This window comes from Rhineura floridana, chromosome 4, assembly GCF_030035675.1.
Source record: "Rhineura floridana isolate rRhiFlo1 chromosome 4, rRhiFlo1.hap2, whole genome shotgun sequence".
NCBI lineage: Eukaryota > Metazoa > Chordata > Lepidosauria > Squamata > Rhineuridae > Rhineura > Rhineura floridana.
In genome coordinates this window covers 204,808,482-204,822,407 of record NC_084483.1, presented here as the reverse complement: position 1 = coordinate 204,822,407, position 13,926 = coordinate 204,808,482, and the positions used below count along the sequence as shown (strand labels likewise).

Genomic DNA, 13,926 nt, shown 5'->3' with positions numbered 1-13,926 from the left:
CCCGACAGCTCCCATCTTAGCAAAGGTCTCTCCAGGACACCCTCTGCATCTTTTCCCACAGTTCCTCTCTAAAAATCCGAAGCCAGAGCTACCCTACAGCTCCCCCTCTGCCTGGCATTGGCATAGGTTGTTTCCTCATTACTCTAGCTTCACGTAGCCAAACCATGTGGGTGGATTTGGGGGGGGGAGGGGGGGTGGACGGACAGGGAGGGGAAGAGGAGCCTCTGCCTGCATATACACAAATCCTCACGTCAATTCACAGGTGACTATTGTCCTACAGGAAATGCTGTGCCCACCATCCAGCGTGAGGCACACGGGACAGGTGCACCGGTACATGCTCTGTGATATTGTGGCATGAATCTTCCCTTTAGGAGCTGGCCCTAAAGGCCTCTGTTGCTCTATGCACAGCAGATGAACAGAGAGGCTTCCTTCTGAAACTGAATTATATTGCCTTCTGGGAGGTAAACCCCTCACTGGCTCTTCTGGATTTTTTCCCCAGAGATGCCCCTCTCTTTCCACTATATGCATGTATTGGGGAGGGAGCCACCTCCCCCCGCCCACGCTTTTGCTCTACTTTATGTGCATGCTTGCATGTGCAGAGAATTCATCTGGATATCTCAAATCGTTATACCCCCTTCTCCTCCTCTCCGAAGGTCCTCTTTGTCGGTCAAATGCATTTAAATATTCTCTACCTGACCCCTGCACTACGAGAGGTCTGCAATTTCCATTCTCTGGATCCTGGGATATATAGGGCGAGGTATGTTTCCTTTGCACCTCAGATTTGTTGCATTTCTTTATTAAGCAGTAGCTCCCACCGTGTTCAGTGGGGCCTCCTTCTCAAGGAAGCCTGTGTGGCATTACAACCTCAGCACCTTCTGGCTGGAGGAGAGATGAAGGGCTCCTTTCCACTGCTCTGAGGCTATCGGTCTGGATCTACTACTGGGCTGTGGCCTGACCCAAGGTGCGGGCATCATGCAAGCATACCGGAAAAATAATACCAATAGTAATCAAGAAGCGGCTCAAAAATGCACGTTTTGGTTGGGTAAAAAGGTCCAAAAAGGCTGACGAAAGAGGGCTATTCTAGGAGGTAGGTGGAAGAATTCTATTGCCCCAGGAGGCATCTAGGAGGGCTCTCTACAATTTTAAGGCATGTGCTCTCTTAAAGCATTTCATTCTATACAAGAGGGTCTTGCAGATGCTGCTGGACTCCAATTCCCATCAGCCCCAGCTAGCACCACCAATGGTCAGGGATGATGGGAGTTGTAGGCCTAGCAGTAGTCTGCAGGACCACAGGCTTCCCATCCTTGCACGCCCTCCCCTCTCCCCAGATCTTGGAGAATGCCCAAATTCTCCACCCTATACTTATGTCCATGGGCAGCCCCTATTGCCTGCATACAAATTTGTACAAGATGACAGCCCCTCCCCCTTCATTTTAGAGGGTGTTCAGAACACCCATTCCCTCTAGAATAGATCTGTAGCGGTGAGGTAACCCTTGGCCAAAGGTCTACTCTGGATGACCCGCTTTCTGGATTTCTTTTCTGGCACTGCCCTTGAGCATCCCAATTGCCTGAGAATATAACCTCTCTGCTGTACCATGCTTTGAGAGCTACTTTACCCACAGGTTGCATCTTATGGGGTGAATTCAAGCTTTGGAGAGAGGATCCCTCCTCATCCAAATGTCCATAAAGCCTACAAAAGGGGGGGTTACAATTCCTTCTTTAAATGTCCCAACTGTACTAGCGCAACATGGGAGGCGAGTCTTGCCATTTTCTTGCTGCACCCCCTTTTCTGTTGCACCCCACTGTATGCTCGGTGGGTGAGTGGGTGGGTGCACTCCTCGAAAAAATGGTGTGGTGGGAGGGCGGCAGGTTCCAGGAGCATTTTTTGGCTCTAACCAACCTGTTATCTTCTTGTGCTGGTACCCTCTTGCCTCATAGTGCCGGCAGGGCTCATTTTGGAAAGTGGGGGTAACGCCAGACCCCTTCCCATGGCAAATTTTAGCGCAGCTCACCCTCTCTGGCCCAAATGCTAAATGCCTCGGGCTCTTCTCTTCCTGGTGAGAAGCACCCCCTTACTCTAAAGGGATCCCCTTCCCCTTCCTGTGATTCCGGAAGGTCGGGGCGGGGGGGGGCGGTTCGTCCTCCTTCCCCTTCCTTCAGCGGGTGTATTTAGCCCCGGGCGGGGCGCTCTGCATCTGCGGGGCCCTGCTTCGCTCCAGGCCTCCTCTCCCCCCCCCAAGCTGGTCAAACCAGCCATGCCTACGCTCCTTTACGGGAGACCTTCTTGCTGGAAGGAGTTGCCTTTCTCCATCTCTCTCTCCCCCCAATCCCCAGGTGCAAAAGGGAAGGAAGGGGTCACCTTTCCCCAAAAGACTGGGAAGGGGCCGTGCTCCTCTCAGACCACCGCCACCACCGTGCCCTTCTGAGGGGAGCTGGGGGTCACCCTCCTGTGTCTACCTGTAAGGGGGATGGGGGGGCAGGATCTTGCTCCATTCTTTAAAAGTCCCCCCACACACCAATTCCCTCAGCATGCAGAATAACCCTTTGAGGCCATCCTTCCTTAGGCTGCCATTGGGACCCTGGGGGTGTCCAACCTGCCTCTCAACTCCCCATTTTTGCAGGGGGGCCACACACACACACACACAATCCTGCATTCTCTCTCTCTCTGTCTTCCATCCACCTCCCCCCTTCTCCTCCGGCCCCACTTACCTCCAGACTTGTCCCATCTGCAGCAGGTGAATGACGGACTGCCAGATCCAGACGGAGAGCCGGCAGAGGCGCTGAGCTCCGGGCCTGCCGCCGTGGTAGTGGGGATGGTGGTGCACCCCCGGCCCGGCCCGCCGTCCGGCCCCGACGGATCCCATCATGGGCGGCCCGCGGCTGGTGAGGCCCTGCACGGCCCCCAGGCCTCCGCCGGTGTAGTCCTGGACGAACCATCGGAAGCTGAGGATCTGGACCAGGACGGAGGGCAGGAGGACGAAGGCCAGCGTCAGGCCGCACCACAGGTAGTCCCGCCGGCCGTAGTGGTCCAGGGCCAGCCAGAGGTCGGTGCCCACGTCGCCCAGCAGCACCAGCAGGGCCAGGACGATCCACAGGCAGTCCAGCCACGGCCGCTCCGCCGCCGGCGCCGCCGCCCCCGACGGCGAGGGAGGCTGCCCGTCGCCGTCGCCTCTTCCACCGCCGCCCGGCGCCAGCGGGTCCGTGCCTCCGGCCCCCGACGCCAGCCCTCCGGCCCGGCCCAGCAGGCTGCGCAGGCAGGCGCTCCGGCAGCCCCAGTAGCAGGAGGAGGTGTTGCAGCAGTGGCAAATGTGCATGGAGCTGCTCCCGCCGGCCTCGTCCTCCGAGCCGCCACCGCCGCAGCCCGGGCCCGCCGCGGAGGCAGCGGCGGCGGCGGCGGCGGCGGCGTGGCGGGGATGGTGGTGGGGCAGATGCGCGGGGTGGTCGTCCAGGTTGTGCAGCTGGGAGAAGCCGCTGCCGTCCGACTTGGCCGCCATCGCCGCCGCCGCCGCCGCCGCAACCGGGCTCCCCCGTTGCTGCCCGGGCCGGCGGCTGCCCGGCTCCCTCCCCCCTCCCTCCGCCCGCCCGGCTCCCTCCCTCCTTCCTTCCTTCTTCCCTCTTCCTTCCTTCCCGCCCGCCCGCCCGGCCGCCTCCCGGGCCCCCTCCGGCCGCAGGGCTCGGGATGCCCTCCCCACCGCCGCCGCGCCACCGCCGCCGCCGCCTCCTTCTTTCCCCTCCGCTTCCGGGGGAGGGAGGCGCTAAAGACCGAGCGGGCCCCCCGCTCCTCCCCACCTCCCTCCCTCCCTCTCCTCCTCCTCCTCTCAGCCCCGCAAGCCGCCGCCGCCGCCGCACAGGCGCTGAGCGGAGGGCTGGGGTTGGGGGAACCCTAGTGCCAGCGCCAGGGAAGAGCCAGCCGAGGAGGCAGGCGATGGAGAGGAGGGAAACCAGCGGAGGACACGGGCACCGGCTGCCTGCCTGCCTGCCTCGCCCCGGGCCGGCTCCAGCATCTCGGGCTCCCTGTCACGCACACGGGGGCTGCTCTGCATCCATCTCAGGGTTGGCAGCGCCCCCCTCCCGCAATGGGAGGCCAGGTGCCACCCTGACCTGGGGAGGCCTCTCGCTGGGGGGGGGGGCTCGCCGTGCCCGGCCCTGCCGCACTCCCGCCGCAAGGGGAGAAGATGCGCCCTCCAGGCGCGGGCACGCAGCCTGCCTGGCACCCGGCTTCCTCGCTTTGCTTAGGCCTGCAAGAGCGCCCTTCCCGAAGGATGACCCGGGTCTTCCTTTCCCACGGGGCCCACCTACCGGGGGATTGGGCTCCGGGCTGCACCCCTTCTGCCTCTGGGCCTCTCCCCGGGTTTTTCCACAGCCCCCACGACAGCCGGCAGGAGCAGCAGCGCTGGATCCTTCCCGCACCATCCCCTCAATGACCCCCGGACCATAAGGCCAGGGCTGCTGGATCAGGCTAAAGCCCCATCTCGTCCAGCGCCCCGTTCTCAGTGTGGGGATCTTGGCACCCAGCTCGGGTCCCTTCGGGGGCGGGAGGGGGAGCAACAGCTGCACGAATGCCCTAGATCTCCGTTTCCGCACTTCCTCTCCGCCCCTTGGCCCAGGCGCCATCCCAGCTCTGGCACATGCCACCGTTTTGCTCCTTCACCTTAGCAGCCAATGTGGGGGGCACAGCCCCATGGACTGGGCGTGGGGCAGAGGCTCTCTGGCGCCTTGACAAACCCATCAGCTGCCGCAATGGCTGCCCCACAGTCTCGCCCTCCCCGACTGCAGAACTGTCTAAGGGAGTGCAAGACACGGAATAATGGGCTCAAGTTGCAGGAAGCCAGATTTCGACTGGACCTCAGGAAAAACTTCCTAACTATTAGAGTCATACGATAATGGAATCAATGACCTAGAGAGGTAGTGGGCTCTCCAACACTGGAGGCATTCAAGAGGAGGCTGGACAGCCATCTGTCGGAAATGCTTTGATTTGGATTCCTGCATTGAGCACGGGGTTGGACTGGATGGCCTTAGAGGCCCCTTCCAACGCTACTGTTCTATGATTCTATGATGACCTTCTCCTCCATGACTATGTCTAATGACTACTGGAAGCATCCAAGAGGCAGCTGGACAGCCATCTGTCAGGAATGCTTTGATTTGGATTCCTACATTGAGCACGGGGTTGGACTGGATGGCCTTAGAGGCCCCTTCCAATGCTACTGTTCTATGATTCTAAGGCAGTGATCAGCCAAGCCCCAGGAACCCAGAACTCCCATCATTGTTCGGGGGGGGGGGAGATCAACATTGGGACGATTTTATTTCTGAAGGGCTTACAAAGACTAGGTGCTGCACACACTTGCCTGCCCTTCTGGCTCAGTGTCAGAGAAAACAGCAGAGGTGACAGATCCCTTTGAACATATGTGTGTGATGGGGCTGAGCCTTTCTCAAGAGCTGAAGTAGAGGGCAGTGCGGGGCAGCCAGACAGGTGCCAAGGAGGTGAGGCGTTCCCAGGATAGGAGGCAGGGAGGACAGAGGAGTCCGGGGAGCGGAGGGATGTGCAAAGGACTAGGGTACCAAAGGGGAACGGATAGAGAAAACAGCAGAGAGAGAGAGAGAGAAGAGGCACAGAGTCAGCTGCCCTTACACTGAGTCAGACAACTGGTCCATCTAGCACAGTATTGCCCACACTGACTGGCAGAGGCCCTCCAGGAGTTCAGGCGGGCATCCTGGAGATGCCGTTGGAGACTGAACACTGGGTATTCAGCATGATGCTCTGCTCTGAAGCGATGACCCTTCTTCAACACGGGAAGTAGCCTTATGTTTAGTCAGACCATTGGCCCATCTGGTACACTACTGTCTACACTGAGTGGAAGCAGCATTTGGGGCAGGGTGCCTTACTGGGAGACGCTGGGGATTGAACCCCAGGGGAAAGGGGCCTTCTGCATGCAAGGCAGATGTTCTGCCACTGCGCGATGGTCTTTGGGGGCACGAGAATCCGGCTGGAATGTCCCCTCACCGAAGAATTCCCAGAGGGAAGGTGAGGAGCACAGAACTGGCACAAGCTGGACTCATCTCTCCCCACACACACACATCTACTCCCAATTGCCCTGTGAGCAGGATCCCAGGAAAAAGAGGCAAGTAGAGATCACCCCATCGCCTGCTCCAGCAAGATCGTTCCCCTCAGTCCCAATGACTTGTGTCATGTCAACAAGTGTTCATTGTGTCTGTGTTTTAAACGCATTTGGATGCTACCTGTAAGCCAATTTGGGAGGGTTTATATTCTGAAAGGCAAGGCTTCTTTGTTTATAGTTAGTTAATTATAAAAGTATTTATATACCGCCCTCTCATAAAGTATCAGGGTGGTGATTTATTGCATTCCGTTTATGAATAACTTCCTATAAAATATCTCAGAGCGGTTTAACAATAGAAACATTGATGACTGAAAGAGATAAAACTATAAACAATAAAACATTGGCGATTTTTAAAAAAATTACAAAAATTTCATTTACAAAAGCCATCAAAATCATTTCAACTACAAAAACAATTAAAACAATGTCACGTATAAAAATAATTTCAAACCCAATACAGATACAGACTGAGATAAAGTTATCAGCCCTTGCTACAATTTTTTTAAAAATGTAGATCAATAATTTGATGCCTCCTAAAATTGTATAGTGGGGAGGAGATCCTGGCTGGGACTCTAGAGTCTGTGAGTTCAATCCCTGCTTGTGTCTCCTGGGTGTCAAGGGCCAGCTAAAGATCACCCCCACAGTGAGTGGCTCAGGGGTTACGTGCCCTGCCATCTGTGCAGCCGTGGGCAAGCTGCAGATTCCCAAGGAGCCCAGTTGCCCCCCAGCTGGCAGTTGAGGACAAAGAAGGGGCTGGCTTGTGCAGCTGTAGCAAGGTGAGCAGGCCCTAGCCAGCTGGGGAGGACTAGCCTTAGATGGAGGCAATGGGAAACCCCCTCTGAATACCGCTTACCATGAAAACCCTATTCATAGAGTTGCCATAAGTCAGGATGAAGGCAGTTCAAAATTGTATGTGTCCTTCCTTTTTCCTAGATACGCCATCCTCATTTTTCTCTGCTTCCAGGGACCTGGCCACTGGAAATGGCACCCCAAAAGGGCACATTTTCTCCCCCTAAATACACCACCTTCCGGCATGTTTTTCTCTCTGTCCTTTCGTTCAACAAGAAATATCCTAGCTTCGCATCCGCATACACATACTCCCCGCCCGATTTTCTGGTTTGCACCAGCCACCCTTTAGCCCTTCTGCTTCAATGCTCCACCTTCCATTTTACAACATTGATTTTTTCTTTCCTGCTGCAGTAACAAAGGTGTACAGTGGAGGACCTCATGAATCAGCAATGACCCCTATGAAAAATAACCCACCTTGCTGCATGTGCTGGTCGAGACTCTTCCCAAACATGCATTTGGGGACCCATTTTCTTAACTTTTTTTTTTTACCATATATTTGCATGGTGGTGGTGCTACTGCTGTGGCTCACCCTGAAACAGCCCATGACCTGGCAGTGGGTCCTCCTGACCCACTGGCTGAAGTGTTAGAGTCAATGTTTCAGCAGTATTTCAAAGCTCCTGAAGTGCTGGGAAACCTTTGTCTGCCTTCTTGTCCCTTGATCGCTGTCCATGGTGAGGAGGCCTTGCTGACCAGGTTCCAGACCACAGCTGTCTCCTGGTTTGTTGGCTGCTGCTTCCGAGGCCACTCCTGGCCTTGGTGCCATCAAAGCACCAAGACCCCACTCATCAGGAAGAGCAAAAGGGCCTGCAACTGCAGCAGGGGAGGCTTACACCTACGATTAAAGGAAACAATATACATTGCCATCTATAGAGGGAGCCCCATAAAACAATTTCAAGTGAACTAATATACATTACTATTAAACTCCATGCCCAGTTCATCATGCTGGTGAAATGGAAATGGACTGCCTTTAAGTCGATCCTGACTTATGGCTACCCTATGAATAGGGTTTTCATGGTAAGCAGTATTCAGAGGGGGTTTCCCATTGCCTCCATCTGAGGCTAGTCCTCCCCAGCTGGCTAGGGCCTGCTCACCTTGCTACAGCTGCACAAGCCAGCCCCTTCTTTGTCCTCAACTGCCAGCTGGGGGGCAACTGGGCTCCTTGGGAATCTGCAGCTTGCGCACGGCTGCACAGATGGCAGGGCACGTAACCCCTGAGCCACTCCCTGTGGGGGTGATCTTTAGCTGGCCCTTGACACCCAGGAGACACGAGCAGGGATTGAACTCACAGACTCTGGAGTCCCAGCCAGGATCTCCTCCCCACCGTGCTATGTTATCATGCTGGTGCTTCCCTTTAAATAACAGGCTTGGATGTTGCCGGTGCTCCTGAACCCACTTGAGGCTTAGGTACTCCTAGCCACTGAGCATAAGAAGAGCCTGTTGGATCTGACCAGTGGCCCATCTAGTCCAGCATGCTGTTTTCACAATGGCCAACGAGATGCCCGTGGAAAGCCCTGCTTGTGGGCTTCCCATAGGCTCCTGGTTGGCCACTGTGAAAACAGGATGCTAGACTAGATGGCCACTGTCCTGATCCAGTAGGCTCGTAATGTTCTTAGTGGCTAGGAGTGCCTTTTACCAGCTATGGCCGTTACTCCAACTAGGGCAATTCTTGGACCAGAATAGCCTGGCCACAGCATTGGAAACATTATGGCTTGATTACTGCATCGTGCTCTATATGAAGCTACCCTTGAGCCTGGTCTGGAAGCTCTTGCTAGTGCAAAATGCTGTAGCTAGACTGCTGGTGGGGACAGACTACAGCCAGCACATAACTTCAATGCTTAAAATTTGCATTGACTGTCTATATGCTTCTGGACCAGGTTTATGATTCTTATATCAATTTACAAAGCCTTTAACAATTTTAAGTTTCAGATGCCTTATTCATAGAATCACAGAATGAAAGTAGAGTTGGAAGGGGCCTATAAGGCCATTGAGTCCAACCCCCTGCTCAATGCAGGAATCCAAGTTAAAGCATTTCCGACAGGTGGCTGTCCAGCTACCAGAATGCCTCCAGAATCGTACTCAAAGAGAGTTGATCAATGGCTCCTTCTCATACTGGGAGAGGTAACGAGCGGTGTACCTCAGGACTTGGTCCTGGGCCCAGTGCTCTTCAACAATTTAATTAATTACTTGGATGTGGAGGTGCAGGGAATACTTACCAATTTGCAGATGATATACAATTGGGAGGGACAGCTAATACCCTGGAGGACAGAAACAAAATTCAAAGGGATCTTTGACAGGCTGGAGCATTGGTCTGTAAATAACAGAATGAAATTTAGCAGGGATAAGTGCAAAGTTCTACACCTAGGAAAAAGAAACCAAATGCAGTTATAAGATGGGAGATACTTGGCTCAGCAATGCTATACCCAAGAAGGATCTTGTGATTGTTGTTGATCACAGGCTGAATATAAGCCAACAGTGTGAGGTGGCTGTAAAATAGGCAAATGTTATTTTAGGTGGCATTAACAGAAGTATAGTTCCCAAATCACATGAAGTACTGGTTCCCCTCTATTCAGCAATTGTTATGCCCTTCACCCTGAGTACTGCATCCAGTTCTGGATGCCTCACCTTAAGAAGAATGCAGACAAACTGGAACAAGTTCAGAAGAAGGCAAAGAGGATGATCAGGGGACTGGAAACAAAGCCCTAATGGGAGAGACTGGAAGAACTGGGCATGTTTAGCCTTGGGAAGGGAAGACTGAGGGGAGAGATGACTTGAAGTACTCTTCAAGTATTTGAAAGGTTGCCACACAGAGGAAGGCCAGAATCTCTTCTCAAACATCCCAGAGCGCAAGACAAGGAATAATGGGCTCAAGTTACAGGAAGCCAGATTTTGATTGGAAAGAAAAATGAAATGGGCTGCCTTCAAGTCGATCCCAACTTATGGCGACCCTATGAATAGTGTTTTCATGGTAAGCAGTATTCAGAGGGGGTTTACCATTGCCTTCCTCTGAGGCTGAGAGGCAGTGATTGGCCCAAGGTCACCCAGTGAGCTTCATGGCTGTGTAGGGATTCGAACCCTGGTCTCCCAGGTCGTAGTCCAACACTCTAACCACTATACCACACTGGCTCTCTTCTTAACTGTTAGGGCAGTACAACAATGGACCCAAAGGTGGGCTGTTCAACACTGGAGGGATTCAAGAGGCAGCTGAACAGCCACCTGTTGGGTATGTTTTAAGTTGGATTCCTACACTGAGCAGGGGGTTGGACTCCATGGCCTTATAGGCCCCTTCCAACTATACTGTTCTATGATTCTATATCTTCCCACATTCAAGCCCTGGCTCAGATTCAGCCCTATGGAATTGACTTCAGGGGTTAGAGGCTGCTAACATTTGAAGTCAAGGCTGGTGAGGGAACAATAGAAAATACAGAAATTATGTTCGAGAGCAGCGGCATCTGAACTGAAAAGAACATTGGCCTATTACAAATGGTTCACAGGGAGTTCAGAAGTTTTGTGAAGTTCAGACGCAGCCGGCTGCTCTTGAAATACTCAACTTCCCATACTGTCCTGGAGGCTGGAAGACAATGACAAAGCAAAGAAGTTCAGTATTAGCTGGGCAGGCTGTTTCTGATGAGCGAGTTGTGTGTGGCCGGGACAGGGATGACTGTATCCAGAGAATCTACTGCTAACAGTTGGCATAGCACAGCGGGGAGGACAGCCTGGCTGGGAGTCCAGAGTCTGTGAGTTCAAATCCCCACTTGTGTCTCCTGGGTGTCAAGGGCCAGCTAAAGATCGCCCCCACAGGGAGTGGCTCAGGAGTGACGTGCCCTGCCACCTGTGCAGCCGTGGGCAGGCTGCAGATTCCCAAGGAGCCCAGTTGCCCCCCAGCTGGCAGTTGGGACAAGGAAGGGGCTGGCTTGTGCAGCTGTGGCAAGCTGAGCAGGCCTTTGCCAGCTGGGGAGGACTAGCCTCAGAGGGAGGCAATGGGAAACCCCCTCTGAATACCCCTTACCATGAACACCCTATTCATAGGGTAGCCATATGTCGGGATTGACTTGAAGGCAGTCCATCCAACCAACCTAGTGTAACCAGTTCGGCTGGGTTTTCAGCTGGCAAAAACAGGACAGGGAGGAAGGCCATGAAAGCCAGCTTGTTGTAGGGGATAGAATGATGGACTATGACCTGGGAGACCAAACTACATATCCCCCCACTCAGCCTTGAAGCCCCCTGGTGAGCCAGTCACTGTCCCTCAGCCTAAGCTACCTCAGAGGGTTGTTGTGAGGATGAAATGAGGCGGGGGAGAACCATGCACGCCACCTTGAGCTGTTTGGAGGAGAGGTGGGATAAGGCATGCAAAAAGTGAACATCCTTCTCCCTCCCTTCCTTTCTTCTCTCACTACCCCTCCCTCTGCAGAATTTGGGTTCACCTCTCTCTGGGATTGATTCACAAGAGATTCAGGACAGATAAAATGATGCTATTTTAACCTATAAAATTTTCTGCTATGAGATGTGATGACGGCCAGTAGCTCAAAAAGTTTTGAAAGGGGATTAGGAAAATGCACAGAGGAAGAAAAGTCTATCAGTAGCTATTAGTCATGATTTTTTATGTGGAAGACCCAAATTTAATTTATTTTTAATCTCTCTCTCTCTCTCACACACACACACTGTTTTTCTTTTATTCCTGTAACTTGACCTGAGTTATGCATCAAAAGAGTGTAGTAGAAGTTGTCTAAATGCTGCTCTAGCTTATTTATTTGTTTTTTTACATTTGTATGACTGCCCAATAACATGCATTCTCTGTCTGGATCCCCAAAATTAAAAGAATAAATAAATAAATACTAAAACTACAATAGAAAACAATAAAAGCAGCATAAAACTTCCTCTTTCTGTCAGATGTACAGTAATACACAGACCCAAAAACTGAGATGCCCAGATTTTCAGAAGTAACAATAACACAACTTGTTTAAACGCTCTGAGTAGAATGGAGCCTCAAGCTTCAGAGGCAATGTACCCCTGAATGCTCCTTGCTAGAGAGCAACAGCAGGAGACAGCTACCATCTTCATGCTTTGCTTGCAGGTTTTCTGGGAGCACCGAACTGGCCACTTTTGGAAACAAGATGCTCTAGATGGAGCTTTGGTCTGATAGAGTAGTGATCTCCTGTTGCTATTGCACCATATATCACTGCTGAGTGATATTTACTTATTTACCTATTTATAGACTTATACCCCAATCTTCTAGTGCCTGTGCATTACTCAGGGCACCTTACAACAATTTATAATCATACTGTCATAAAATACAAAATTAAAAATATACCATATTAAAATACAACAAAGGCAGCGACCACAGATAAAACAGCCTTTACATAAAATAGCAGATACTTAGCAGGAAACAAATCTGCTGGAATAAAATACCAACTGGCAAAATGCAGCTGGAGAAGAAGCCATATTTGCTTTATTGCTTTATGGGCCAAAGGGCTGTAGCCCAGTGGTAAATCACCTCCTTTGCATGCAGAAGGTCCTCAGGTCAATTTGTAATGTCTCCAGGTAGGACGGGGAATGTCTCATTTTCCCATGTATAACTCAGTTTCCCATGTTGCTAAGGTGATCCACAATATTGGTGCAGCCACTGAGAAGGCCCTGTCTTTTGTTGCCATCCATCATGCCTCCACTCTAGATAGGACACAGAGAAGGGCCCATTAAGAGACGTGCTCATATTAAGGCCAGGTTGGGCCCGAGGTCTTATAATCTATTTCTTTCTGCCAGTCAGTAGACTGTCTTAGCAACTTTTTCCAAGGCGTTCCAAAACTCAGATCATCTCCTTCTGTTTACATTCAGATGGCAAAAGCTGCCTCTTTCCATCCACTATTGGCAAGTTTGGTTGCGATCCAGATTCCAGTGGCTTGGCCAAATTGCTGGCCATCAAAATGTATTAATCTGGCCCTTTGTGTCCACCACCAATCTCCAGGCTGTACGCAAAACTCGAGGGAGAGGTAGTGGCATTCAACCTAATGAAGATGCATGTTTTATTTCTGAGGGTGGCTGGGAAGGCTTTGAAAGAATTGCGATTCATTTATTTATTGGCAATGTCTGGGAGAACAGAAGGAAGGAAAGGCATTGATTGATTGATTATTTGATTTATATCCCACCTTTCCTCCCGGCAGGAGCCCAAAGGCATTGAACTATGTGGGTACAGGGGGACACACCACACACACACACGCGCACACACACACAAGCTACTTTGAAGAGGCAAGGAGATGGATGGAGATCATGCCATACATCAGCAGTGGGGAACCTTCAGCCCATAGGCTCACCAGAGCTCCCCATTTCACCCGTGAGGCTCTTTTGGCCAAGCCACACCCACCTGTCCATCGCCTGATATCATATGACATCAGGCACAGGACAGGCAAAGCTGCACCTTCAAACACTGCCAAATTCAAGGCATGGCTGCAAAGGCAGCTTGAATCTGGCTCCTTACCTTGTTGTGCTGCCTTTGGCTGGGGTCTGCTACATTTGGGAGCTCCCAAACACTCCCGGGGGTATCCGATCCCTGCCCAGAGACAGGGTAAGGCACCAAAGTCAAACAGTGCTAAATAAAAACCCAGGGCTGCAAAGGAACAATCAGGAGCCCACTCATGACTGTTTCTTTGCAGGCAGGGCTTTTCCTCTCCCCGCCCTGCATATGACATCAGGTGACTGACATGTAGGCAGACCCGCCAACCTGTCAATGTAGCCCGTGGAGGGTTGACCACCTTCAGATTCATCTTTCAGACGCAAAGTTGTTCTTCACCTCCCAACGCCTACAAAGAACATGCAGGACTGCTGTCCATAGTGCTGAACTAGAGACCCAGTCCTCTGTCCATGGTACTGACTCAGTGGTGTTTAAAAATATGTAGCTGAAAGTGGAGGAGCAAGCTTGTGGGTGTATGATTTCCTGATGAAACCAGTGTGTGTTGCAACACTAACAGATTTCC

The 13,926-nt window shown here is 52.3% G+C and overlaps 1 protein-coding gene across 1 annotated transcript in view; it reads right to left on the bottom strand.

Annotated features, from left to right (window-relative positions):
* Positions 1–3,493, bottom strand: part of XKR6 (XK related 6) — a 216,668-nt gene extending 213,175 nt beyond the window's left edge. The window contains exon 1 of the mRNA XM_061626499.1: positions 2,709–3,493. Within this exon, the coding sequence (XP_061482483.1) occupies positions 2,709–3,493 (785 nt within the window). The remainder of the gene's footprint in view (positions 1–2,708) is intronic.
* Positions 3,494–13,926: the final 10,433 nt, after the last annotated feature.